At 50.6% G+C, this 26,789-nt stretch overlaps 3 protein-coding genes across 3 annotated transcripts in view; 2 read left to right on the forward strand and 1 right to left on the reverse strand.

Annotated features, from left to right (window-relative positions):
* The first annotated feature begins 285 nt into the window (after positions 1–285).
* Positions 286–5,656, forward strand: TMEM70 (transmembrane protein 70). Its single transcript, XM_061573234.1, has 4 exons — positions 286–675; positions 2,062–2,191; positions 3,454–3,554; positions 4,280–5,656. The coding sequence occupies exons 1-4, from the start codon at positions 484–486 to the stop codon at positions 4,694–4,696; spliced, it is 840 nt and encodes a 279-aa protein (XP_061429218.1). The 5' UTR covers positions 286–483; the 3' UTR covers positions 4,697–5,656.
* A 1,314-nt stretch (positions 5,657–6,970) lies between these two features.
* On the forward strand, positions 6,971–18,086 carry LOC133355815 (short-chain dehydrogenase/reductase family 42E member 1-like). The gene is given in 7 exon segments (XM_061573211.1): positions 6,971–7,078; positions 10,010–10,119; positions 11,276–11,421; positions 12,479–12,657; positions 15,785–16,123; positions 16,125–16,331; positions 16,333–18,086. Coding segments are annotated over 6 exon segments (1,215 nt in total). The 5' UTR covers positions 6,971–7,078; positions 10,010–10,036; the 3' UTR covers positions 16,594–18,086.
* Positions 18,087–19,085: 999 nt separating this feature from the next.
* LOC133355776 (1-phosphatidylinositol 4,5-bisphosphate phosphodiesterase gamma-1-like) overlaps positions 19,086–26,789 on the reverse strand; it is a 68,559-nt gene continuing 60,855 nt past the window's right edge. The window contains 1 exon segment of the mRNA XM_061573117.1: positions 19,086–26,142. Coding sequence (XP_061429101.1) covers positions 26,076–26,142 — 67 coding nt within the window. The 3' untranslated portion in view covers positions 19,086–26,075.

A 26,789-nucleotide genomic window follows, 5' to 3' on the forward strand; every position in this document is an offset into this window, starting at 1 on the left:
TGATGTTGTAGGAGAAAACATTTATTAAAAAGTCTATTTAATTAAGTAGAACGTGTTGTCTATATTTATTTAAAGTTGCGCATTTTGATGTGACGTCAAATTTCTCAACCCCCCCCCCTCGTCACACATCGTCACAAATGTCTGAATCCACCCCCCCCCCCGTAAGTGCGTGACGTCATTTATGGACGGCCCCTTATTTGCGGTTTGTGACGTCATATTTTAGGGGGGGTCTGACTTTTTGTGACGCGTGTGACGAGGGGGGGGGGTCAAAAATCGTCCAAAATTGCGTGACGTCATTTATGCACTGCTCACGCACGTGCACTTTGAAGTTCAAACAGCGTAACCTCATTTAACCTTAAACGCGAATTAAGTAACCGCGGACGTTGCCCGACCCCTCTAATTGTATGCAGATTGTACTTTAAATAAAGCGACATTCAAAAAGTGTGAATCGTAAATAAAAGGAAAGGCCGTGGGCATTTTGCGATGTTGGCAGCACTGTCGCTGGGCCCGAGGCGCGGGCTTCCCGTGGGGTGGGGCGGCCTCGGATGGAAGCTCTGCCCGGCTCGGGGTCGCATCGCCGGGCACGACGGAAGGCCCGAGCCGGTCTCGATGCCCCGACTCGCTGCAACTTCGTATTCTTCTTGCGCCTTCACCGAGGGTGGTTTGTTTGACAAAGTGCGTTTATTATAAGCACAGTGATAATGTTCATAAACAGTAACATCGGCGTGGGCTTTAACACGATCGCGTGCTTGTTGATAATTTCGATTGCTTGTATTTTCGGTTCGGATTTGGTTCATGGGACACGTTTGTATTTTAATTGGTACAACGCAACAGACTTTATAGTTTGTTTAACACGTAGGCTTTCGCGAACAATATTATTCATAATCAACGTTTTTGGGGTTAGATCGCGTTATTTATAAATGTGTCGTAACCCTCCACCACCCGACACGGCAAATCAGCAAAAAAGTGTCACGTTGACGAAAGACAAACAGTTCACTGCTTTAGCCCACCGGTGTGTTGAAGCGTGAAACCACAACATTTACACTTTTTGAGTAGCACGACGTTTCGCTGGTAATTGCATCCAGCATCATCGGGCAATTCTGGCTTCAACACACCGGTGGGCTAAAGCAGTGAACTATTTGTCTTTCGTCAACGTGACACTTTTTTACTGATTGGCCGTGTCGGGTGGTGGAGGGATACGACACATTTATAAGTAACGCAATCTAAACCCAAAAACGTTGATTATATATAGTTTGTGTATTCTAATCTGCTCTTTTGGAAATTTCATGTTTTTTTTATGGGTACCAGTGTACTGTGGATTAACCACTTTTAGTAAATATTGCCTTTAATTTGTAACGCGCCCATTTGACAGACATGATCAGTTGACTAATGACATCTATTGCAGTATTCGGTATATGTTTTGTAATGATAAAGCAAGGGTTATTAAGGAATGTGACGTATTTTTGTTATTGTTAGTATTTATGCTACTGTAAGCAACTGTGTAGTTGGTTCTAGATTTGAAGCTTTCGTGACTGCAAGGATTCATACTCTTAGTTCTTTCGGTAAAGTCACGTAGGTAAAAAATAAAATTAAAATTAATAAAAAATAAAACAATGAAAATCACGACGTTTCGGAGGCAACACAAGTCTCCGTCATCAGGTGGGACCGTCACAGCCAGATTAGCTGCATGTGTTGTGTTGCCTCCGAAACGTCGTGATTTTCATTGTTTTATTTTTATGAATTTTTGTTTCATTTTTTACTTACGTGACTTTACCGAAAGAACTAAGAGTATGTGTAGGTGGTGCCGAATTGCCATTGGCTGGGTAATTTTTGTTGCAGTAAGTGCCTGTTTTATTAAAATAATTTTTGTGCAATTTCTTGACAATATTTCACAATTTTTTTTATTTAAAGCTTTTGTGACTGCAGGGATTCATATTCTTGGTTCTTTCGGTAAAGTCACGTAGAAGGGAAACAATAAAATAATAAAAATATTGTTTTATATAATGTTTCACCATTCACATTCTTGTGTGATTGATGGCCGGTCTTTCTGCTCGCTCTCAGGTAACTCTACAGGCGTCACGCTGGCAGCCGTGGACCAGACGGGGCTTGTGCAGCAAGGTGAGCGGTGGGTCGACCGCCTCTGCTCAGGGGTGGCTCATCTACGATGGCAACTTCACCAGCAGAGTCCGAGGTGGGTGGTGGTTGCTGCTGCTGGTTGTTCTTAGGAAGGGGATAGTCCTAATTCCATTGTGTCCTTTGGGTGCCACGGTGGCGAGATGTTCACTACCCCGCCTGGTATGCAGGAGGTCATGGGTTCGATCCCAACTCCTGCTGTATATTTGGAGTTTGCGTGTCTCTCTCTCATCATCATCACGGTGGCTAGGAGATGTTAACTGCCTCGCCTGGTATGCAGGAGGACGTGGGTTCAATCCAGACCCTGACGCCTGTTGTATATTTGGAGTTTGCAAGTTCTCCCCGTGATCGTGTGGATTTTTTTCTCCGGGTCCGCCGGGTTTTCTCTCTACATTTCGAATCAACGTGCATTTAGATTATTTGGCTGCTACAAATTTCCACATGATGATAGGCCTCTTCATTGGGCTATCATTTGTGATAACCAGGTCGCTTCTGAAAAAAGCAATATCCTTGAGTGGGCCTTACCTGTTAAGATAAAATAAAAAAAAATTGTTTAGTATTCGCAAACATCGGAACAAAAATTAACCACGCTAATTTCTTTGGTCAGTGTGATATGCAACTCATTTGAAATGTTATAAAATATCGTATTGGATATTTAAAGAATGAGTGGGGTGGAGTGGTGGCGCAGTCGCTAGCATACTGCTCTTTGAAATTACCGATCCGAGTTCGATTTTCGAGTTACGACTCACAGTGGCAATATCTTTCTGAACTGGTGGTGACTTCTCTTTCACCAACCCTCACTGACCACTCTTAACAATCAACAGGAATTGAACTCAGGTTGCTGGATGTATAGCGTGATGTGCTAACCACTGTGTCATTGTTCCACCCCATTAAGAAATAACTATATTTCTGAATTTAAAGCTCATCAAAGTACACACCTAACCCATTCCTGAGATATCTTAATTCCCATTATAAGTCTGGCGAGACTACTTGGAGAGTGTATATGTGTGTGGGGAGCGGTAGTGTAACGGTTAGCGCGCAGCGCATTCGATTTCTGCTCATGGCCAACACCAGTGACTATTTTATTGAACTTGTCCTGACCCTCTCCTAGGTCGACTCAGCTTTAAATGAGTACCGAATGCGGTGTTTAAACTTCACCACTCAGGAGATAAAGGTGGCCGGGCATGGTGTTGGCTACCCAACCCCTCGTGTGCCATGTCGGCCTTCATAGGTGCTTGCTAACATCACCCCGACAGCCTGTTAAGGCTATACGGGGCATCTTTGTCTTTGTGTAATAATGCATGTCTGTCGGATGTGTAGGAGTGAAGGTGCTATCTTACTCATCCAGTGTGATGAGCCTGGCCATAGCCCCTACACTAATGGCTCAGACTGGACTTGCTGAAGCAGGTACTGCCTTCCAGGTATGTCTGCCACCCTTTTCCAAACCTCTGCTGAGGAGATGTCTGCAACAGCCACAGCTTTTAAGAAAATCCAGAAAAACTGTGTAGCGTCGTTTTTATGCATCATTCATTCATGCTCCAATGTAACACATCTTTGCGTTTTTTATCAATCATCGTCAATTGTTTTTCCATGACAAAATATTTATCACTGTACATAATTGGTATATATAGCTTTTATGTTCTTTGCAAAGTAACCAATAATGAGCGCTAGATAACATTTACCCACTCTCCTTTGGATACATTTTTTATAGATTACAACGAACATCTGAAGGTTATGCATTAATGCACTTTGAATTGCCTATTATAAAGATAGCCACACACCTCAGCCTGCAGATATTTTTTTGACAATGCACGTAACAAAAATAAAACATAATAAAATAATTCTCACGACGTTTCGGCCACAACGCAAGCAGCCGTCCTCAGGTGAAGACCAGGTCTGTCGGGGAGACAGCGTCTGAATGAAACAACACCACGCTTGGAGCGTACATTTAAGCTTCACCTGAGGACGGCTGCTTGCGTTGTGGCTGAAACGTCGTGAGAATTATTTTATTATGTTTTATTTTTATTATTTTATTATTTCCATTCTATGTGACTTTACCGAAAGAACCAAGAAGATGAATCCCTGCAGTCACGAAAGCTTTAAATCGAAATTTAATGCACGTAACATTTTTGTTCTTTCCGTGCAGGCGTTGCTGGGCACGGCATGGCTCATCTTCACGTTCATGACTCCGGCAGCGCTGCACTTTATCACGCGCTCCTACGTTAGCCGCCTCTACCACAACCCGGAGTGCGATGAGTACACAGCCGTCACGCTAACCGCGTTTCTGACCGAGCGCCACACCTCCTTCCACCGCGATGCCGTCGCCGTGCCGGGCGTGGCACGCATGTTCACCACCTTCACCGCGGCCGGGCGGCCCTTCCTCGTTGACCCGTCGCAGTTCCGCGACTACCTGGACTTTGCGCACCTAATGGGCCACGACCAGCCGTTTGTTTTCAAGCAGGAGGAGAGCGTGCACGATCGAGACGACGACGACGACGATGACGTTGTTGTTCCTGAAAAACCGCGGGAAAAGGAGGAGGCCAAGATGGCTCGCAAGGAGTAAATCACTGCAGGGCAGAGCCATGACTCCCTCCCTCGCCCCCTTGGAGTTCAGATGGATTGTGGCAGTCGTTGGAAACAGTATTGACTATTGTGCTTCCTTTTAATGTCACTGGAATCCGTTCACTGCAGATTTTGTTGTTGTTTTTCCTCCGCAAAAAAACAAGAGGTTTATTAATGTGAGTGAATGTGATATTTGTTTTCTGTCTGTGAGAGATGTGGTGCCGTGGTGTTAAGATGGTCAAGACACGATTGAGAAAGGCAATGGAAATTGGATATTAATTGACAGTGTGATTGTATGTCCTTACAACCCGAATAATTCCCAACAAAACCCAATTATTTCCATAAAAACACATGTACAGCTCGTAATGTTATTTATTTTATGTTTATAATATGGAAAGCAATATTACTGGTTATGAACATCGCTGAAACCGCCTAAAATCACAAAGTAATTCTGTATCGCACAATCTAATGCGAAAGTAGCTACTGAACAATACAGTACTAAACTGGCACTACCTGACGTGATATTTCTGCACAATGTGGATATGCAGATAATAATAACTCAGCATTGCTTGGCATGCTGTAACATTTTTTACTTCAGAGAGTGGAATTTTCTTTTTTTTTTATCTTATATGTGGGAAACATGGCCACGTTGTTTCAAGAACAAACTATACCCAAACTGGCAATGCATACCAACAGCCACTATTCACGAATGGATATGGCGTTGAGACTATTTGTGTTGCCCTCATCACTTCGCGTATTTTATTTGCGGAGAGAGGGAAAGCAAGCGGGTCTTGTTGGGTTTCGATGAGGCCTTCAAATCGTTGCACACAACTGCTTCGCCACTCTCCCAGGTGCATCATACCACCCGATGTAGCAGTGAATGAAGTGCCCCAAACGTTTTCGAGAAGATTCATGTCATTGCACTTAACAAGTGTCAATAAATCTACAAATTTCCTTATCACCCAAAATATAGTTTTCTTGTACTTTTTTCACACTATTCTACATATGCCAAAAAAACAACACAAAAATTATATTTCGCAGTTTAAATTCTGTTTAGTTTAAACGCTATAGGGGTGTGTTCTGGAGACGCTATGGTGATATCTCGTAAGTCCAACAGCCTGTTGATTTGCAAACAAGTGGCAGTGTTTGCTGATCCTGCGTTATGTCTAAAACGTGACTGGGAGTCAAGGTGATCACCTGGTGTGCTTAGCCTCCTCCTATGGCTGGAGCCCTCCCAAGTCTTCCACAGTTGCTCCATAGTATATACTACACAGTACCGTACATTATGTAAGCCAACTATTAACGTCTGGTGACATTTTAGCAATTCACAAGCTCCGTTGCAGGTTTAGCGTCACCGCGCCAGTACACTTTTTGACGTCTTTACGAAATGCAGCGACGTCGCCACCCATGTACAGTCATACCTCGGTTTACGTCGGGGATGCGTTCCTGAAGGCTGCGACGACGGATATGGAAACGACGCCAAAGCAACTCAGAGGGCAGTAGGTGGAGGCGACGGATACGAGAAAGGACGGACGATGCTGCCGGCGACATGAGGGTTGAGACGACGCAAATCGGGTCGTGGTGTTCATTACGTGACGACGTATTTGTGAAAACGACGCAAAAGGAAGACGTAAACCGGGGTATGACTGGATTACGTTCAGATGATTTTGCTGCTATACATGTCCACGTGATACGCCACTTTGTTGAGCTATTATTTGTGGCCAGGTCGCTTCTGAAAATAAGCGAATAGCTCAAGTGGGCTTTACCTGGTAAGATGAAACAAAAATGTGTTTATCTTTCCTATACCTTGCGTCATCGCGAGCGTGCGCGGGCGACATTGCGTCATCGCGCGCGTGTGCGCACGACCGTGCGTCATCGCGAGCGTGCGCGGGCGACATTGCGTCATCGCGAGCGTGCGCGGGCGACATTACGTCATCGTGCGCGAGCGTGCGCGGGCGACATTGCGTCATCGTGCGCGAGCGTGCGCGGGCGACATTGCGTCATCGCGCACGAGCGTGCGCGGGCGACATTGCGTCATCGCGCGCGAGCGTGCGCGGGCGACATTGCGTCATCGCGCGCGAGCGTGCGCGGGCGACATTGCGTCATCGCGCGCGAGCGTGCGCGGGCGACATTGCGTCATCGCGCGCGAGCGTGCGCGACATTGCGTCATCGCGCGCGAGCGTGCGCGGGCGACATTGCGTCATCGCGCGCGAGCGTGCGCGGGCGACATTGCGTCATCACGCACGCCGGCGTTTTAAAATATTTTTTTAAAAACCACGGTGGGCGGAAGCGCGCTGTGCATTTGCTAGAGCGGATAGGCGACCCTGCCGGGGCCCCCCCAACCACCATACGCGCTGGGAATTCTAATCGGGGTGGCGTGCAGGTGAGTCGGGGGTTACCTGTTTGACAACGCTGTTGTGTCTCCTCGTTGTTGTGGTTGTTGTTGCTGCTGTTGTTGTTGTGGTTGCTGCTGTTGTTGTTGCTGTTGTTGTGGTTGCTGTTGTTGTGGTTGCTGTTGTTGTGGTTGCTGCTGTTGTTGTGGTTGCTGCTGTTGTTGTGGTTGTTGTGGTTGCTGCTGTTGTTGTGGTTGCTGCTGTTGCTGTTGTTGTTGCTATTGTTGTGGTTGCTGCTGTTGTTGTTGTTGCTGTTGTTGTAAACCGAACGCCGGCCCAACGTTGCGCGTCGTACCGTGGCAATTGGGGGGAGCCGCCGTTGGAACATCCGAAGCGGTGCCGGGCCTCCTCTAGGTCGACTCGGCCTCAAAACGAGTATCCACGCGTGCGGTAGGGGGGGAGGAGGGGGGAGACAAAGGCGGCCGGGCGTGGTTTGCTGGCCCACCCCCCCTGGCACGTGCTACGGGTCGTGGTGATTTTATTTGACCATACTTCACCATCCCGGTCACTGGGGGGTTGTTGTAAAGGTGAGAATTCACCGTCGACGTGGCAGAATAATACAGTACAATGGGTTTTTTGTTTATTGCATAATAAAGGTAATTTTCGATTTAAAGCTTTCGTGACTGCAGGGATCCATCTTCTTGGTTCTTTCGGTAAAGTCACGTAGAAGGGAAGCAATAAAATAATAAAAATAAAACATAATAAAATAAAATAATTCTCACGACGTTTCGGCCACAGCGCAAGCAGCCGTCCTCAGGTATTATATTATTTTATTATATTTTATTTTTATAAAATGAGGACGGCTGCTTGCGTTGTGGCCGAAACGTCGTGAGAATTATTTTATTTTATTTTTATTATTTTATTGCTTCCCTTCTACGTGACTTTACCGAAAGAACCAAGAAAAAAAGGTAATTTTGTCGTGTTAAATCCGCCACCATCCGACGCAGCCAATTAGGTTTGTCACGTAAGGGGCCGTCCATAAATGACGTCACGCACCTAGGGGGGGTGTTGAGAAATGTGACGTCACATCAATGCGCAACTTTAAATAAATAGAGACAACACGTTCTACTTAATTAAATAAACTTTTTATTAAGTGTTTTCTCCTGCAACATCAGAGTGCAGCGCCACATTAAATACGCACTACAATGACAATAGTTTAAAGTGATTTGAAGCATGTTTATTTTTTGGGGGGGGGGAGGGGGGGGGGCAGAGCTTTGTGACGTCATTTGAGGGGGTGTCTGACTTTTTGTGACTCCGTGTGACGAGGGGGGGGGGTCAAAAATCGTCCAAAATTGCGTGACGTCATTTATGGACGGCCCCAATGACAATACTGTATAGTTACGGGTGCGCGTTGGAGAGTAAACCCGCAACATTCACAACTCGAGTTCGATTTTTCGCTGTAGATGACAAAAACCGGCCTCATCAGGCGGTGAGCCAGAGTTGTGGACTTTGCTGCGCAGCCCTCTTGTACCCATCGTTCAACTTTCTTCTGCAGGAACCTACCTCTGTGCCGCCTTTGTTGAGCAAGTCCCAATTGATCCCCTAACCACCCCAGGCCCCCACCTTAACAGCACTCGAGCACGTAAACTCATGCACACGTAAACTCATGCACGCGTAAACTCATGCACGCGTAAACTCATGCACGCGTAAACTCATGCACGCGTAAACGCATGCACACGTAAGCTCATGCACACGTAAGCTCATGCACGCGTAAACTCATGCACGCGTAAACTCATGCACGCGTAAACTCATGCACGCGTAAGCTCATGCACACGTAAGCTCATGCACACGTAAGCTCATGCACACGTAAACTCATGCACACGTAAACTCATGCACGCGTAAGCTCATGCACACGTAAGCTCATGCACACGTAAACGCATGCACACGTAAGCTCATGCACGCGTAAACTCATGCACGCGTAAACTCATGCACACGTAAACGCATGCACACGTAAGCTCATGCACGCGTAAACTCATGCACACGTAAACTCATGCACACGTAAACGCATGCACGCGTAAACTCATGCACACGTAAACGCATATACGCGGCTGTGTGCCGGCAGGGCGGAGGAACTGGGGCAAGGGTCACGGAAGACCTCATCGGGAGGCCCCTGGAACCGGCTAGTGGGTTCGAGAAGGGAGGCGTGGCCAGGGCGGAGCTAGGCCGTGCCGAATAGAATAAAAGCAGCGGAGAGCGGGAGCTCCGGGCTGTCGGTTCTGGGAGTGGACTCGTCTCGTCGTCGCTGCCGCCTTCGCCCGATAATTGCGCGGCCGGAGAGTTGTGGGTTGTCTCGGTTCGACATCGTCGGTGCAACGCGGTTAGGGTTGTGTCTAGGGTTGTGTCTAGGGTTGTGTCTAGGGCTCTAGGCCGGGCTGTGTGGCAACGTGGTCGGGAGAGGAGGCGATCCTGTGAGTGTGAACGCCCGGAATGGTGTAATAGATAAAAGGTGCCTCCTGCAACTAGCTCGTCTCCGACTGTGTGCTCCACACACACCGACACTACACATACATTAACGCAGGCATACATACATAAATGTAGAAATACATAAACTCGTACATTATGCATACATAAACTCAATCTTTAATTAAACCTCAACATGTTCATCAATTCATAATAAACGTTTTTGGGTTAGATTGCGTTATTTATAAATGTGTCGTAACCCTCCACCACCCGACACGGCCAATCAGCAAAAAAGTGTCACGTTGACAAAAGACAAATAGTTCACGACTTTAGCCCACTGGTGTGTCGAAGAGTGAAACCACAACATTTACAATTTTTGAGTAGTACGACGTTTCGCTGGTAATTGCATCCGGCATCAATAACACTGTGGATGACGCCCGACAATGAAAATAAACAGACGACGTTTAGGGCAGTGGACCTCCCGCGTGGCGATGACTGTCGGCGTGTCCTCTACATTTCAGGACATCCCCGCTGCCACACGCCACGCCATGGACAATGCCGAAGGCGCAGCCGTGGTGGACGGTGGAGAGAAGTTCGTGATTACGGGCGGCGGTGGATATTTTGGATGCAGGTTTGTCCATTCCGCACAACCGCCACCGCAACGGTCATCATCACCTGTAGACTCGGAATTTATCTAGCGCCTTTAACCGAGGCGATTTTAAAATAATTAACAACGGTACAACAACAGCAACGCGTGTGGGTGTAATGGTGGACATGAGGTGAATGAAATAGAGAGGAAGTGATGGGGGAGGATCTGTGATGATCGTTGAAAGCGAAATTGGTGATGGTAAATGATGATGAACGGATTTAAAGAAAGGGTTAATGAGTTATAGCCGTGTAATGGTAATATGAAAGGGAAACAGTAACGGTGGCGGTGATGAGGGGGAGATTAAGAAGCGGTCGTCGGGCGAGCTAGGGAACAATGAGTGAGTTGTGAGTGAGGAGCGGAAACTTAGTGAGCGAAGGTGACCGCTGAATGTGGAGGGGGAAGTTTGTTCCAGTGAAGGGGGGCGAGAAGAGAGAGAGGCAGTGTGGATTGAGCATGAGGAGGAACAGAGAGAGACCCCCCCTTCCGATAAACCTCTCTCTGTAACACGTCGCCAAACCACCTGGATTGCCCACCGTGGCCATTGCAGGCGTGAAGCCATCGCTTGCAATTGAGAAACATGCTTTAGATTTGAAGTTTTCGTGACTGCAAGGATTCATACTCTATTTTTTCGGAAAAGTCACGTAGGTAAAATGTTTTAATAAATTAAATCACGACGTTTCGGAAGCAACACAAGCCTCCATCATCAGGTGTAACTGCTCCAGTAAAATTGCTGTAGCGTATGAAGAGAGCTATTTAATTTTTTACCTACGTGACTTTATCGAAAAAAACCAAAGAGTATAGATTATTTGGTTGCTATAAATTTCCACATGATTTTCATGCCACTTCGTTGAACTATCATTTGTGGCGAGGTCACTTCTGGAAAAGAAGCTAACGACTCGATGCACTTTATCTGGTAAAAAAAATAGTTTATTTGAAAAAAAAGCAAAATTTTTGTTATATATATGTTTTAATGATTTGCTTACTTTTCCTATACTGTGCACTCCTATTGTGTTTTTATGTTGGAACGTTCTGACTCGCCCTTAGTGGGCATTTGTGAATAAGCTCTTCATAGCTCATCGGATTCCTCCTGCAGTATAAATAAAGATTCCGATTCTCTGACCCGGGTCGCCGGTGCCAGGCTCGGCGCGGCGCTGGCGGCGCGTGGACACCGCGTGCTGCTGCTGGACCTCATGCCTCGGCCACCGTCCGTGCCGCTCGCTCCCGGCATCGACTTCCGCCAGGGCGACGTTACGGACGAGCGCTGCCTCGAATCGGCCTTCGCCGGTGAGTCGACCCCTTCTCTAACATCCCGTTGTTGCCGATGGTGCCCCGGGCCGCACACAAGAGGGGCTCCCCCATAACGTGGCCTGGTTTTTCTTGGCCACTCGTGAACACGGAGGGACCCCACGTTTGGCATTCTGTACTGGGCCCCAGGCCATGGGACCTCCAGGAACCTCTGGGTGGCCCTATGTGGCGGTAACGGTTTGGAGCCACATCTATGGGGCAACTGATCCCATCGATCGACAGTGGAGGATACCTTCCGATCATTGGGGTTGATCAGGACTCTGGAATGACTTTGGCTGGCAACGACACTTGAACGATCGCCTCAGTTACTTCTGTCCCCGCAAGAGGCCCCTGCAGTGCCAGAAGCAAGTGAGCGCGCTAACGTTAGGAACGGTGTTGCCAGGTCGAACATGTGCCCCTCTGGTATCCGATTAGTGCAGCGAAGATGCGTGCAATGAATGAGAAATATAGCCTGCGGGCCGTTTGTAATTTGGTAGGCCTCATGAAGCAGAGGATCAGTTCCTGAAGAAGCTCCCAGCATGTGAAGTGAAACGTCGGACATGACGCCTAACGATACGTGCTGCAACCCAACAAACACATCGGAGAGTTGGACAGCATAACCGTGAACACCTGCATGGTAAGAAGACACATTCGCGTTGTATTGTATTGTTCGTAAAGCAACGACATTGCCCAAGCTCATTTCCTCCCTTTCTGTGTATGTGCGTGTGTGTATGCGGGAGAAGTGGTTGTGTAGCGGTTAGTGCACTGCGCTACGCACCCGGCCACCCGAGTTCGATTCCCGCTCACAGCCAACACCAGTGACGATTATCCGAAACGGCCGTGGGCCTCCCCTAGGTCAACTCAGCCTCAAATGAGTACTCAGTGCGGTGTGTAAACATTGCCGCTGGGGAGACAAAGGCAGCAGGGCGTGGTATTGGCCATCCCCTCATGTGCCGTTGCCGGCCTTCATAGGTGCTACTCGCTAACAGCACTCGCCCCAACAGTCTGTTGAAGCTATACGGGGGATCTTTGTCTTTGTATGTGCGCGCGCGCGCAGGTGCGGACTGCGTGTTCCACACGGCATCGTTCGGCATGTCTGGCCGCGAGCAGCTGAAGCGTCGCCGGATCGAGGAGGTGAACGTGGGCGGCACGGAAGCCGTGCTGCGTGCATGCGTGAGCGCCTGCGTGCCGCGCCTCGTCTACACCAGCACCTACAACGTCGTGTTTGGCGGGCAGGTGTGGCACACTGAGCACATCTAGTAATAACAATGCAATTTATAAAGCGCGCAAATTTGCGGACGTAACGGCCGCAACTCAGAGGCGCGGAGCCAAGCTCAGAGTCGCTCGAAAGCGCGGTCGTAGAGGTGAGTTTTTAAGTGTCTCTTGAAGGAAACGATTGAGGGGATGCTGCGAATGTGCAGAGGGGGTGGCGTTCCAGACTGTTGCGGCAGCCACCAAGAAGCGGCGCGTAGACATGGCCGTCCTGGATCTTGGTATCAAGAGGAGGTCGTAAGTCGCACTGCGAAGGCATCTGCCATGTGCTGAGCTGCAAGTCGTCAATAATGAAGGGAGGTACGGGGGGCAGGCAGATGTGAAGGCGCGGTGGCAGAGGCAGGCGATCTTGTACGTGACCCTGCTGGCAATAGGTAGCCAGTGGAGGGCACGGAGACAGACTAGTGAGTCGAGACGGGGATGCATGCGGCCAATGACGACGCATGCCAGGTTGCTTTGTAGTCTTTGAAGTTTTTTGAGGTTGCCAGAGGAGGACCGGATGAGGACTGAGTTGCGATAGTCGAGGCGAGACCCAACTGTGCAACGTGCCAATGTGTTGGCAGTTTCAGTGGAGATGAGAGGACGTAGGTGTGTGAGAGCCTTCAGGTGAAAGTTACATGAACTGATGATATGATTGGTTTGACGGTCGAAGGATAAAGTTGAATCTAGGATCTAGGATGACACCGCGGTAGCTGAAGTGATCGGTGAACCTCAATGTTAACTGCCTCGCCTGGTATATAGGAGGTCGTGGGATCGATCCCAACTCCGATATCTATATACAGATAGTCCCCGAGTTACGATGGTCCGACTTACGATATTTCGATCTTACGATGGCGATACGACAAAATTGTAAAATATTTTTAATTTCACGTGGCAGGCAAACGCAGCAGCGTACGAGGTACGATACTGTACGTTGGGACTGCTGCCGGGATGTACGCATCTCCCGCCTTTCTATTAAATTGCAGTTCACATAGGTAGGCTAAGAATTTACCTTGTTTTTTTTACTTTACATTTTACTGTGCAATACAGTATTGTAATTAATAAATACATATAGTATATAGTTTATACAGTACGGTACTGTAAATTGCTCTGTTTCGCTAAATGATCACCATTCTTTAAGACTCCTGGGTAGGCTAGGCCATCTTCGACTTACGATATTTTTGACTTACGATGGGGTCGTCGTAACGCATCTCCATCGTAAGTAGAGGACTACCTGTATTTAGAGTTTAAATGTCTCTCTCCCCTGTGGTCGTGTGGATATTTCTCCGGGTACTTCGGTTCAGAGTATATCTGCTCCACCCAGGCTCTTTGTACAGGAAGAGGTAAAAAAAAACGAGTCCTAACCACTCTTTTCCAACGCTCTTTACAGGATATGTTGCCAATTCCTCATTTGGAATTGGTGTGTCTCTCTTTCTCTCTCCCGGTGGGCGTGTGGATTTTTCTCCAGGTCCTCCGGTTTTTCCCCTCCGCACTTGAAATCAACGTCACGCGTTTAGAGTTATTTGGCTGCAATACATTTCCACGTGACAACAAGCCACTTGGTCGAGCTATCATTTGTGATAGTCAGGCCACTTCTGAAAAACAGCCATAGAGCTCAGTGGGCCTTACCTGGTATAATGCGCATGCATAATGTACGTTGATTACACAAAATAACCCAACCGTCAATGGTTACCCATTGTCATTTATATGCATTCATTAATCCCCTCCACTTCACTCAAGAAGGGTTCACAAGTGACATCATCACATCTACCCCTTTATTTAAGGAACGAAACAGGAGGATTTCTCCACAAATCTGGCTGTCGCCTGATGAAGCTGGTTGTAATTCCTGGCAAAACGTCGTACTCAGATTGTAAATCTTGTGGCTTTGCTCTCCAACACACCCGTGTGCTGTACTAGTGTAGAGTAGAGATGTACGCAGTGTGCGCAGATGAGCGGGTGCAATTGAGGAAAAGCAGGTGTGCGTATTGGAGCATGAAGGTTGGCGCCGGAAAGCCGGCAGTAATTAAGGGGTTGAGCGGGTGCAATCGAAGACGAGCAGGTGTGCGCGCTGGGGCAAGAGGTTGGCGCCGGAGAGACGGGAGATGGGGGCGATGATTAGGGATTAATGAGTGCGAGAGGCGCCGTGCAGGCGACAGCTTCAGTGGGGAGCACGTGAGAACTCAGAATGAGAGAAGGGGTATATAAGTGGGAGTGTGCGTGAGCAGAGTTGAGTTGTTCGGGGACCAAGAGAGAAGACATCTCGCCATTGCTGCTCGAGCCGTCAATGGGACCTTGCCCCTCACGCCGTCGCTGGGCAGGTGTTGGCTGAACCCCCCGCCCGGGACAGACGGGTGAGTGGGTACGGGGCAGCGTAGGAGAGGGCAGTGGCGAGATAGGAGGGAGTAGGCGAGATAGGAGAGAGTAGGCGAGATAGGAGTAGGTGAGATGCAGAGTAAGTGAAATGCAGAGTAGGTGAGGTGCGGAGTAGATGAGAGCGGGTAGCAGGAGAAGCAGAGAGTGTGGTGACGGTGGAAGGCAGTCATAGGAGTGCCTACAACGGGTGCGAGAGTAAGATTAATAAAGTATAAGCAGGTGACCTGTTACTCCGTGTCAGTGTGAGTAATTTCAAGACACTACACTGCTAACGAATTGGCTACGTTCTGTTTACGTGACAAATCTTACTAATTGGCTGTGTCGGGTGGTGGCGGGTTTAACGACACATTTACATACAGGGTGCTTCATAAAAATGTTAACACTTCGGAGAATTTGCAACAATACCACGTGAAATGTAACTCTTGGCTCTGGAGACCACCTGGACAAAATTCCAGGCACGTGTTGACAATGATGGCGAACAAGTGGAGACTGACTTTTTGAAGCTATTGAAATCCATTTGTTATCATGTTACAGTCTATTATCCGTTCTTTTTCCATTAAAAACGATAGTCTCATATAAGTGTAAAAAATGTTTTTTTTAACCACCCTATATTTACGCGATCTAACCCAAAAAAACCTGTATTATGGATTAAACATTTTTAGTTAAATAGTTAGAAATAGTAAACCGGATCGTGGTCAACCCGCTGTCTCCCACCTGGTCGCCTGCTGTCGTCGCGCAGGTCATCGAGAACGGTGACGAGTCCCTCCCCTACCTGCCCCTGCACAAGCACCCGGACAACTACTCGCGCACCAAGGCCGTCGCCGAGATGGCGGTGCTGCGCGCCGACGGCAGCGCCCTCGCCTCCCGTCGGCCCGGCGCGCTCCGCACGTGCGCCCTGCGGCCCGCCGGGATCTACGGCCCTGGCGAGCGGCGCCACCTGCCGCGCGTCGTGAGCTACATCGAGCGCGGCCTCTTCGCGTTCGTGTACGGCCGGCCCGACAGCCGCGTCGACTTTGTGCACGTCGACAACCTGGTGGACGCCCACGCGCTCGCGGCCGACGCCCTCCGCGCCTGGCAGGGGCAGCCCCGCCGGCGGGCAGGCCTACTTCGTGTCGGACGGCAGGCCCGTCAACAACTTCGAGTTCTTCCGGCCGCTCGTCGAGGGGCTCGGGTACGAATTCCCGCGCACGCGGCTGCCCCTGCTCCTCGTGTACGCCGTCGCGTTTCTCACCGAGTTGCTGCACGCGGCCGTCGGGTGGGCCGTCGACTTCCAACCGCTGCTGACAGCGCGCCGAGGTGTACAAGACGGGCGTGACGCACTACTTCAGCGTGGGCAAAGCGCGCCGGGAGCTGGGATACGCGCCCGCCGAGAAGGAGTTCGGCGAAGTGGTCGAGTGGTTCCGGCAGCGCGGTTACGGGAAGCGGCGCCAGCAGCAGCGGCATGGCCGCTTCGGCTCCGTGCTTCGAGACCTGGTGCTCATCGCCATTTTCGCCGCGCTGGTTTTGGCGTTTCTTCCGACCGTCACTACCGCGCTTTCGGACAGCTGACGTTTGGGCGAAGATGATCCACGGGTAATGAAAAGTCTCCACGTGACTTTTTGCGACCCTTTCAGTGGCGCCGATCAGTGCAGGTTTGTGAAAGTTGGGGGGAGGGGAGCATAGACATGGGAGTGCTGGACTGCCCTCTGCTGCCCACAACGTAGCCCCACAGGGCACCAAACGAATAACGCTCGCGTTACTTGCATTCCAGTGCGGCGCATTCTGCTACCGCGCAATAAATAATGTCAGACTGCTGGGTAATCACGTCCCTCCGCTATCTCTTCCGGTGGACATTTCTCCCATTCAGTGGAACGCTTCTCTCCTGCACGCCGCCCTTTAGCACGACGGGGAATATTCACTTCGAATAATCAAGAAGAGATGACGTGGGTGCCGATGTTGAATTAATGGGGCGCCACGGTGGCGAGATGTTGACTACCTCGCCTGGTATAAAGTAGGTAGAGGTTTCGATCCCGACCCTGACACCTGTATATTTGGAGTTTGCATGTCTCTCTCCCCGTGGTCGCGTGGATTTTTCTCCAGGTCCCTCCAGGTTTTCCCTCCCCATTTAAAAAACATGCATTTAGAGTATTTGGCTGCTATACATTTCCACATGATAAGCCACTTCATTGGTCTATCATTTGTGATGGCCAGGTCGCTTCTGAAAGCGCTACATAGCTCAGGTGGGCCTTAACTGGTCAAATAAAACACATTGTCCTGCGGAGGGAGCTGGTAGGAACGTTGGGTTGCTCGGTCAATGGCCAGGGTCGACGGCGGCGTGGTGTATTCCGCAAATATGGCCGACTGTGAGAGCGGGCACAAGCCGACGTGAGTAGGTTAAACGTTGAGTTTTATAAGGGCACCACGGGGTGACTAGCCCCTCCCCACCCAGCCCCTCCCCACCCTCCCTTCCCCTCCCCACCATCCCTTCCCCTCCCCACCCTCCCCAACCTCCCCACCCAGCCCCACCCCTCCCATGTTTGGATGCACGACGGACGGACACAATAATCCCCTGTGGGCTGGTGTAACCAGGAGGTTCCTACCAGTAAAATAGTTTCAATAGTTGAGATAAATCTGGAGTCATGCTGAACAGAGATGGAGACTCCACTTTCCCGCATCCGTTGGACTATTTCCAGCAAACCTTGGTGAAAAAAAAACATTTCATTCCAATTAATTTTGAGGGGCGTGTATTATTGCTGTTAAAAGAAAACAATGGGCTTTGGGTGTTTGTATGTCCACAATAAAGACCACTCGGCAGCTTCTGGAAGTAAATGTTTTATTGGAAATTACATGATCGATATGGATAAACAGAGAGCAATGACATGCCTACACGGAGAGCCAGTTTGTAGTCTACAAAGATGAGACTCGAAAAAATTAAGGGAGGTGGTGGGGGGGGGGAAACAATATAAAAAGCGACACACACAACGTAGTTTATTAACGACTATGTTTTAAAGTATTAAACGCAACTGAACCTCGGCAGCGGTTTGACAAATACATGATTAAAAAATTACGCAATAAATCAATAGGCAGTGAAAGCTGTAAAAATGGAACTGCAATGGACTTGAGGGCGGGGGGGGGGGGATAGGGTCGGGTCGCACTGTAAAATTAAAACCTAAAAATCTTTCACAACGCCGAGTCCTTTCAACACGAGAGGTCGCTTATTTTGGTCTCCTAACGGCTGCGTGTGCGTGCAAGAGCCCGGGACGTTTTCCGTCGGTCCTCGCACAGCGTTTTTAACGAAGCGTTTTTTTGTGCGATCGTTCTATCACCGTTCTTGACTGGCTGCCACCTCGCCTTGAGCTGGGGCCCACCCTTGCCATACACGTGCGCGCGCGCACAGAGTGAAAAATACACAGGCAAGGTCACGGGAAAGGGCGCTGCTGCTCATTGATGGCGGTTCCTTCCGGAGCGACCGTCCAAAAAAAAATTCCAAGCCGTCGATGAAGTGGCGAGGGGCAGTAAATTGCGTTCACGACCTCCGCTAGGTTCCGCCGCCTTAAATCGGGAGGCTGCCGAGATTCGCTGTAATGAAAAACACTCCTGCAACCAAGCAGAACCCACTTTGGGGGGGAAGGGGGGGTTGGTGGTGGTTACTATGGTTGTGTTAACGGCCATGCCATAAATAAACTGTAGGGCGGGGAGACAAAGGGGATGCCGGATTTGGGATGGGATTGGGCGATGGGGTTTGGGGGCTTCCGACGGGTTGCAGCGCTGCTCCAGAGCGGGGGTATTTCAACACGAGTAGCAGCGCACGCACCCTCCTCAGCGCGAGCCAAACTGCAGTGCAGGCAAAACTTCGTGTGTGGGGGGTGGGGGGGGTCCGGCAAGGTCAGTTTCACTGCCAGCGGCTACTAGCACACCCGCACGTCAACGTTATCGGCTTCCCGAACCAACTTGAGCCGTCATTGGCAGGCTAGCACAGTGCGGGTGCCTCTCACAGCACAGCAAGGATGCTGGGTTATATTCCCGATTTTGGGTGCCTTGTGTGCGGAGTTTGTATTCCCCCCCCCCCCCCCAATTCTGCTTGGGTTTGCTCCAGGTTCTCCGATTTCCTCCCACAGCTCAAAACGTTCAATGTCACTGGCGTCGGACAAACATCCCAGTGGCAGGGTCGCGAGGCGTTTGCTCCACGACCCCTAGTAGCGGTGAACGGTCCCCTACCCGACGGTTCCGTTTTACGAGCGGCCGAGTCGCGGCCGTAGAGCTTCGTAAGCGAACGCTACAAAAAAGACAGCAAGAGATTAGGCTGGGTAGTGAATATAAATGTCGGCGCTCGGTTTCGTCGGTTTTTTTGGGGGACACCGCACTCCTCCTGGGTCTCTCCGCGTGCGCCGAGGATTGTACTGCGGCACAGTGATGCTGCCTTACGCGTCGCTAAAACATTCAAAGGAGAATCGACAAGGTAAAGTGCAAGATAGAAATACACCATCTGAACAGGACAAGACGCAACCATCGCAGGACTTTTTCTTTTTTAGCGAGTACATTTCCAGGCCCATAGCACAGGTAGCCCTCCCCCCACAGTGGCCTACACCGCCTGTATTGAGCACAGTGCGGTAGGTCGTAGGCAGTGGAGGGCATCGTTGTACTATCACACGTCCGTGGCTATCACGTCCGCCGTCTTCGCGAAAAACGGCGCCGATAGGCGTGGCGAATCGCGGTCAGGTAAACCGTCATCACGGCCCATGTCGTGTGAGGAGGCCCTCATCCAGCAATGGATTGGCAATGGCTGCCGCGGGTACCTTTCCAGGGTGGAGTTGTTTGACCATCAGTGTCGCTTGCCATCCAGCAGAATTCACTCTTTGAATTCGATATTCTACACACTCGAGCAGATCCTTGCAGGACCACACGGTCATGTCTTTTCTCAAATAAAACGTCATGCTAAACACACACCAAAGTCCTGCCCTACCGTGTGCAACACAAACTTGTCCGCGGTGTTGCATTTTCCAAACCACTGTGGACAAAGCGATCGAGGGCCGCCCACGCTCGGCATGTAGGCGTGAGAGAAGCGGCCCAGAGGTTAGCGCAGCGTGCCATCCACCTGGCGACCTGAGTTCGAACCATCGCCACGGCTAACATCACAGGGGCGAGTAAATGTATGAAGTGGTCCAAGGGATCACCCCTTTAGCAACCGGCACGAACTATGGCCAAACAACTCCCGTGACTTACACGGAAGCGAGGAAGCCTTCGCCGAGCAAGGCCGGACGGCGGTTAGCTAAAACTATCGGCATGCGCAGGTGAGGTGGGGTTGTTATCAATAGTTCCCCAGACGGAAACATTTTGCATCCAAACACTCGGTACAACAGTCGGCGTCAGTGCGATCCCTGAGTTGAGGATACGTCAAGTAGTAATTAACATTGTCATAGGTTCACAGACGCCTCCCTGGCATCCAAGACTGGGTCCACGTAAAATACTTAGAACACCTTCCCCCATTTGAAATCGATGGCAAATAAAAGCTGGCGGCCACCTTCCCGATCGTAACGCTAACCGTGCCGCAACACAAACCCCGACCTGTACCCGTGTGCCGTGAAGCGATGACAATTTTACGACTGCAACTGAGTGATAATGGGGCGAGGCTTTTTTTTTTCTCATCTCTTCACTTGTAACTCATCGTAACGTCTCTTAAGAGACATTAAAGCCATTTCTGTTTTTAGGACACTTCAGCGAATGACTTGACCCGGGTCGTTAAACGTAGCAAGTTTTTGACGCGTATGCGCTTCGGAGAAAACCCTGCTCCAACGCTTGACTCCTTAGGGCCGGGGGCATCGACATGCCACACGGACCGAGCGTTCGTTTCAGCGTTGAACACTCCAATCAAACAAACGGACCTCTTAACCCTTTCAAGCTTCGAGACGTCTGCAAGTTGCAGGGTGGGTGTCCCATTCAACACCGAATCTCGGAACCCGCAAGCAATTCGGTGTTAATATTATTTAGAGGCGGCATAGCGCCGCTGTTTTTGAAGACATTGTGCTCACCGCAGAGAACTGTAGCGACACGACCGCCGCACTCTATGATAGCTGGTGCAAAACTGTGCCCACACGCCCTCCAGCATGGCCTTTTTCTTCCGATGACGTACCGTGTACCTACACGGAACGGAATCAGAAAGGAAACCGATGACACAGCTTGGTGTGCGATTGTGTTTCCTTAAGGGGGGTAAAGTCACAGCGTGTAGTTGTAATCGCGTGTCGTCGGCAACCTTCCGCTCAGTAGCTCACTGTCCCCCCTCCTGCAAGAGATCTGCATCTTAGAACTGCATAGCGCCGGAGGCTGACATGACAGAAAGGATATTTCACCCTTTCGCGCACAAACTATTAAAAGCAAAAAACCAAAGTTTGTTTTTGGTTTAACGCGAGTTGTAGGGGTGTTATGGAACCCCTTCCAAGTGTTTTTTAAAAACGCCACAATTTTCACGAGCGTATAATTTTGGGTGACGCTCGCACACGTCACGCGTCGAATAGCCGCCCAGTGACCGTGGATCACGAAGTGGGGGGTTTAAAACGCAATCAGTCTCCGACGAGGAGGTGGCCGTTCCGATTGGATCGCACGCACGTGGACGGGCACGTGGACGGGCACGAGTCTCCGCAGACGGGTCGCCATTCTGTGACCGCCGGGTAACCCACAGCCGCGACTGTGGGCGGGGCTGTGCGCTCTTCCCAACGAGGACACGGGGCGGCTTTAGTGTTTACGCCCCAACGCAAACATTTCGAAACAATTTTTTTTTCTTTTTACAAACAGATAAGTGCTTAGCTTTTTTGTTTTGCCCAAGACCACAGCTGTGGAATGTAAAACGTAAACTCATGCTTGTCGGCGACGCGTTACCCTTGGGGTGTTGCACGGTGGGGGGGGGGCATTTCCATCACACGGGGCTTTGCCCTCGTGGCGACGTTTAACGATATCCACGTGCCGCCACCTTTCTGCCAAGACGCCGTTGGCAGCGAAATCGTCTACCCGTTCCTCACGCGGGTTTGGAGGCAATTCACTGCTCATCTCCGTTTGCAGCCAGGCGGGGGAAATTCCTTACGCGCACTCCATAAATGGTAGATACAACCGCCGACGACTTCCCACAAAGCGGTACTCACAAACACGCAGCGTCGATAAAATGAGTCCACGTAGCCGAACCGTGCCAGTTCAGGATGCACACGTAGCAAAGGTCAACCGAACGGCTCAGCCCTGGCTGGAACTGGAAAGGAGAACACAATTTTGTCGGTTTCACGGCGATTAAACTAAAAAGTGGGGATTGAAGCAGCGTCTTAAGGCCCACGGTGCGTCCAACGTTTCGCAGACCAAAACCGAACACCGTCGCATCAGCAGTGCCAAGTTGCCGTTTCTTCTCCTCCGTGCCCCTCAGCTGTACCACCAGCCCCCCCCGCCTTTCCCAAGAAATCTTTAACATACAACTCGTGCGTCATCAATGTTGTAGTGTACTTCCTAGTGTTCTCCTGCCAAACTGAAACTCGTAATGCTTTAAAACGCACTCGTGACATTGCAACCGACTCAGAGCGGCGGACAGTTTCCTGATCCCCGATATACTCCACATCGTCAAGCGCACGGCAGTGCTGCTCGGCGTTCATTAAATCGCAGAGCGACTTTTTGGTTGCGACGACGGAACTATTGACGATGACGACACAAAGGGCGACGGGCGTGCGAGCTCGTGCAAATGCCAACACGTTGGAGCGCTGCGCAGCGCAACCACCAAACCGTGCGCACAAACGACGCCGGCGGTTCGTCGTCGTCGTCAAAACACGGGAGAGCAATTGCTCGCGTTTGTATAAAACACGTCTGTGATTGTGGCGCAGCGGCGGCACATGCGTACATAGTGCCGCTAAGATTCTCCGTTGAACACATGCACAATTTATCGGAGCTTCTGAAATGTTTTTTTGTTAGTTTTTTTGCTAAGAAAAGACGAGAGATTGAGGTTAGGAGGAGAGATGGCGAGCCCGCGTGCCGGCGTCCGTTGTGACGCCTTCGTGCAATGGAAAAAGGTTCTCCTCTTTGCTGTTTAGTCCATTTTTTTACGGAACATTTATTTAAAAAAAAAACTTTGAAAGTTGCTTTAAAAACCTTTTAGAGTTGCTTGCTCAGGTGAAGTGTTGGGAGCAGCCGGCGGAGGGTGGGGGGCACACGTGGATGAGGTGCAGTCCTCACCTACCCACCTACACAGGGACAGGGGATGCCACTTAAGTGCCCCCCCCCCCCACAATTTTTCATTAGCAACAAAAACTCGAGGCCTGGGACAAATGCTCCCTTTTGACCCCCCCCCTCTCCCGCTACCTCTTTGCAGCCCTGGGTGGCAACTTAAGTCAGGGCCCTCCGATGCCAGTCTGGCTACAGCTGAGGGAAGGGCAGAAGAGGCGGGGGGGGGGGGGGCACCGCTCGATTTTCAATCGCGTTTTTCGCGCGGTTTGCTCGGTGACGCGCCATTGGCCCCGTGTTGCGATCAGTCGTGGCCCCCATTGAGGCCTCCTCAACCGTGGCGTTCAGATCGCGACAAAGACACCAACCATCTGTAAGGGGCCCAAGCTACGCATCATTTATGCCTGGTCTGCGCTCTATTAAAACTTTCTAAAAAGCCTATTTTTATGTTACCAGGTAAGGCCCACCGAGTTTAATAGCTATTTTTTTTTTGTGACCTGGCTATCACAAATGACAGACCAATAAAGCGACTTTTCACGTGGAAATGTATAGCAGCCAAAGACTCTAAACGCACGTTCATTCTAAATGTGGAGGGAAAAACCAGAGGACCCGGATAAAGATACACGTGACCACCGGGAGAGAGACACGCAATCTCCAAATATACAGCAGCAGGTGCCAGGGTCAGGATCGAACCCACGACCTCCTGTATAACAGGCGAGATAGGTAACATCTTGCCACCGCGGCCAAACATCCCAATATAGAATCGCAGACCTCAGGCAATCGTTGATGGCGGTTCTGGCCGCCGTCATCGTTTGTGGTTTCCCTCACCTCCGAATCACTCTCTACTCTCGGAGTCAGAGATAATTGTGCGCGTGTTTATAATGATCAATTCCGTGCCTTAAGAGGTTCGTGCGTGGGCCGGATCTGTTTGGGCTGAGAGATATTCTTGGCCCCCCCCCCCGCACCCTCCCCGCACCCCCCCCCACACCCCCCGACCACCGAATGTTTGCACCGCGGTCGCCGAAGGTCAAGCGCTCGGCACACGGACGGCCCGCGATCCGGTTCAGACGCCAACAACATAAATAAAAAATGAAATTACCCGGGGTGGCGAGCTCATCCCCGTTTTTTTAGTGTCTGCATTGAAGTTGCCCGATTATTTAAAATAAATAAATAACCGTAGCCCAATCATGATAATAGGAATAATACACCACACATAGAGATGTTTAAAACTCCCCAATCAGGGCGCTGTCGTCCCCCCTTTTAATGCGTCGCTGTTTGGGCACGACAAGCAGGCAAAGGTTAATTTAAGTTAAAATTATTACCGTATTTTCTCTTTCCTTCTCTCCGGGGCTCGGTTTGAAGCCGACCTCAGCTCAACCAAAGCCCGAGCGTTCACCAGACGCTTGCACAACGCACGAATAAATACATTCGGTAACGTTAGGTCACGCCAAGGTTCATCTTCCTGGGGGTCCCTAACGCCACCTTCCCCCCCACCCCCCCCCCCCGATCCACTCACCGCCTCTCCTCCACTCCCCCTTCACGTTTCTCCTCGAACAAGAGACCCGCATTTCGGTCCCGAAAGATCTCGTCCTCAACGCCACCACCACCACCACCGAGCTCGCACCACCACCGAGCTACCAGCGTTACATTCGTAAGACGGTAAGAAAAGGGAAAAAAAGGCTGAACAAGTCCAGCTTTTTACCAAAACTGAAAACCTAAAACTGTCTCTCCCCTCCCCCTCCCTGCAACGGGACAGAAGCGGCAGGGCTCACAGTGCGTGTGCACGCGGGCGCGTTGGGCACAACACAACGGCTTTGCTACGCTGCCGATACGCAGACAGGCGGGAGGGCGGTCCAAGCGCTGCCCATCGCCCGATCTCGGCCGGTGGGGGGCGATGAACGTTCAGAGGAGGTGTGCGCCCGGCCCAGCTGTGCGCGTCTTCTCCCGCGCGGTTGCGAGAACGAGCACGCCCAACCGTGGGACCAGCGACGGCCGTACCGCGTCGGCTAACTCACAGCCGCGGGGGTGATGCCCGTGATGCGACGCGTCGCCTGCCTGAAACGTTTCACGAAGTAAAAAAAAATTGCACCGGGTAGCGTTATCCTCCCCGTGGGGGGGTGGGGGGGGGGGGCGGGGAGATGGGAGAGCTGGGAGGAACGTGCTAATTTAGGCCTGGCTACGGGATGGTGTCGGGCTGCGTACATAATAACGGAAAGCGAAGATGGGAAAAGCTCCGGCAGCTCCCGGGAAGAACGTCACATGCACGCGGGCGTGCGTCGGTTCCGTCCCGAGTTCTCTTCGGCTGCCCACCGCCCGCCGCCACAACCCCGAGCGGCGTCGCAAACTGCGGCGAGCGTCAAAGCACCCTTGTGTGAATTTTTCTTTTCTATAAGGGAAAGGCACCGGAGGAGTAAAGAGGCACGGACGCCCAGAACGGCAGCCGCCGCGGGCCGGAGCGCCGGGTGACCGAAGGCCAACGATCAACCGATCGACGGCGAAGACGCTCCCGATGATGATGTGACCCCCCCGTTCGGCTCCCTCCCCACCACCCCCCCCTCCCCCGCAGGCGTGGGGGAGGGGGGGGTGACTATGCGTTTGGTCAAGGCGGTCGGTGGTGAAACGAATGCCGAGTCCTCGTCGCGGTCGCGTTCGTGCAACTCCTGGCTTGCCGCGACGGTGACGGCGACATCGCTCGGCACGTTGTTTTGTTTCTCCCTCTCTCCTTCTTTCCTTTGCCCGATTCTCTTCGCGGGCACCCGGCACGCAGAGGCTGCACCGCCAGCTCTTTGCGCTCACAAGTTGCGTTCGCGAAGGTTGGTTGGAGGATGTTCGGCAGCAACGTCCGTGCCAGCCTTTTTTGTTTTTTAGAATCCTCTGCGTGCCTGATTGGTCATTTCTCGCCTCCGACGGTCTTCCTTCTTCTCTCTCAACCTGCGCGGAAAATTCGCAGAACCGGTGATGTCATGGTGACGACAATCGCAAACAACCAAGGCAGGTGGTGGCTGGCGGGCCACATCTGGCCCACGAAGGCTCGGAGTGGCCCGAGATACCGATTTAGGAATAATGGAGATACATGTCAGTATCAAAATATAAGAATAGGTTTTACCCTGATAATTGGTTCTTTACCCTTCTATCTGGCAACAAAACTGACACCTTTTTGCAAGGAGTCATGTTTGCATAGACCGCAATACCTGCAGTCATAATACAAACATTGCGGTCTATGCAAACATGACTCCTTGCAAAAAGGTGTCAGTTTTGTTGCCAGATAGAAGGGTAAATAACCAATTATCATATTTTTACTGGCAAATGAGGTCCCCATAGTGTAGGTTTTACCCTTTCTGGCAACAACGCAGTTATGTTAAGATGTTAAAACGCCAAACAGAAACCTTTTGCAAGGAATCTTGTCTGCATTAACCACGTAAACTTGTGGTGAACATGCAAACAAAAAACACGCTCTGATAGTATATACATTGTCTTTGAAACGGATTGGTCCACACCAGAGACAGCTTTCTTGCGAGCCTCGTCTTTAAGTGTTAGACCGGAGGTTTGAGACCAGCGACGGCCGTACCGCATCAGCT

Source organism: Lethenteron reissneri, chromosome 52 (genome assembly GCF_015708825.2).
Source record: "Lethenteron reissneri isolate LAM-NWPU_2019-01 chromosome 52, ASM1570882v1, whole genome shotgun sequence".
Classification (NCBI taxonomy): Eukaryota; Metazoa; Chordata; class Hyperoartia; order Petromyzontiformes; family Petromyzontidae; genus Lethenteron; species Lethenteron reissneri.

Excerpts from the sequence above, each read along its gene's own strand:
- TMEM70 (XM_061573234.1), top strand. The coding sequence starts at position 484 with ATGTTGGCAGCACTGTCGCTGGGCCCGAGGCGCGGGCTTCCCGTGGGG. Across the intron at positions 676-2,061 it reads AGGGTGGTTTGTTTGACAAA|GTAACTCTACAGGCGTCACG; the intron begins GTGCGTTTATTA and ends GCTCGCTCTCAG. Across the intron at positions 3,555-4,279 it reads AAGCAGGTACTGCCTTCCAG|GCGTTGCTGGGCACGGCATG; the intron begins GTATGTCTGCCA and ends CTTTCCGTGCAG.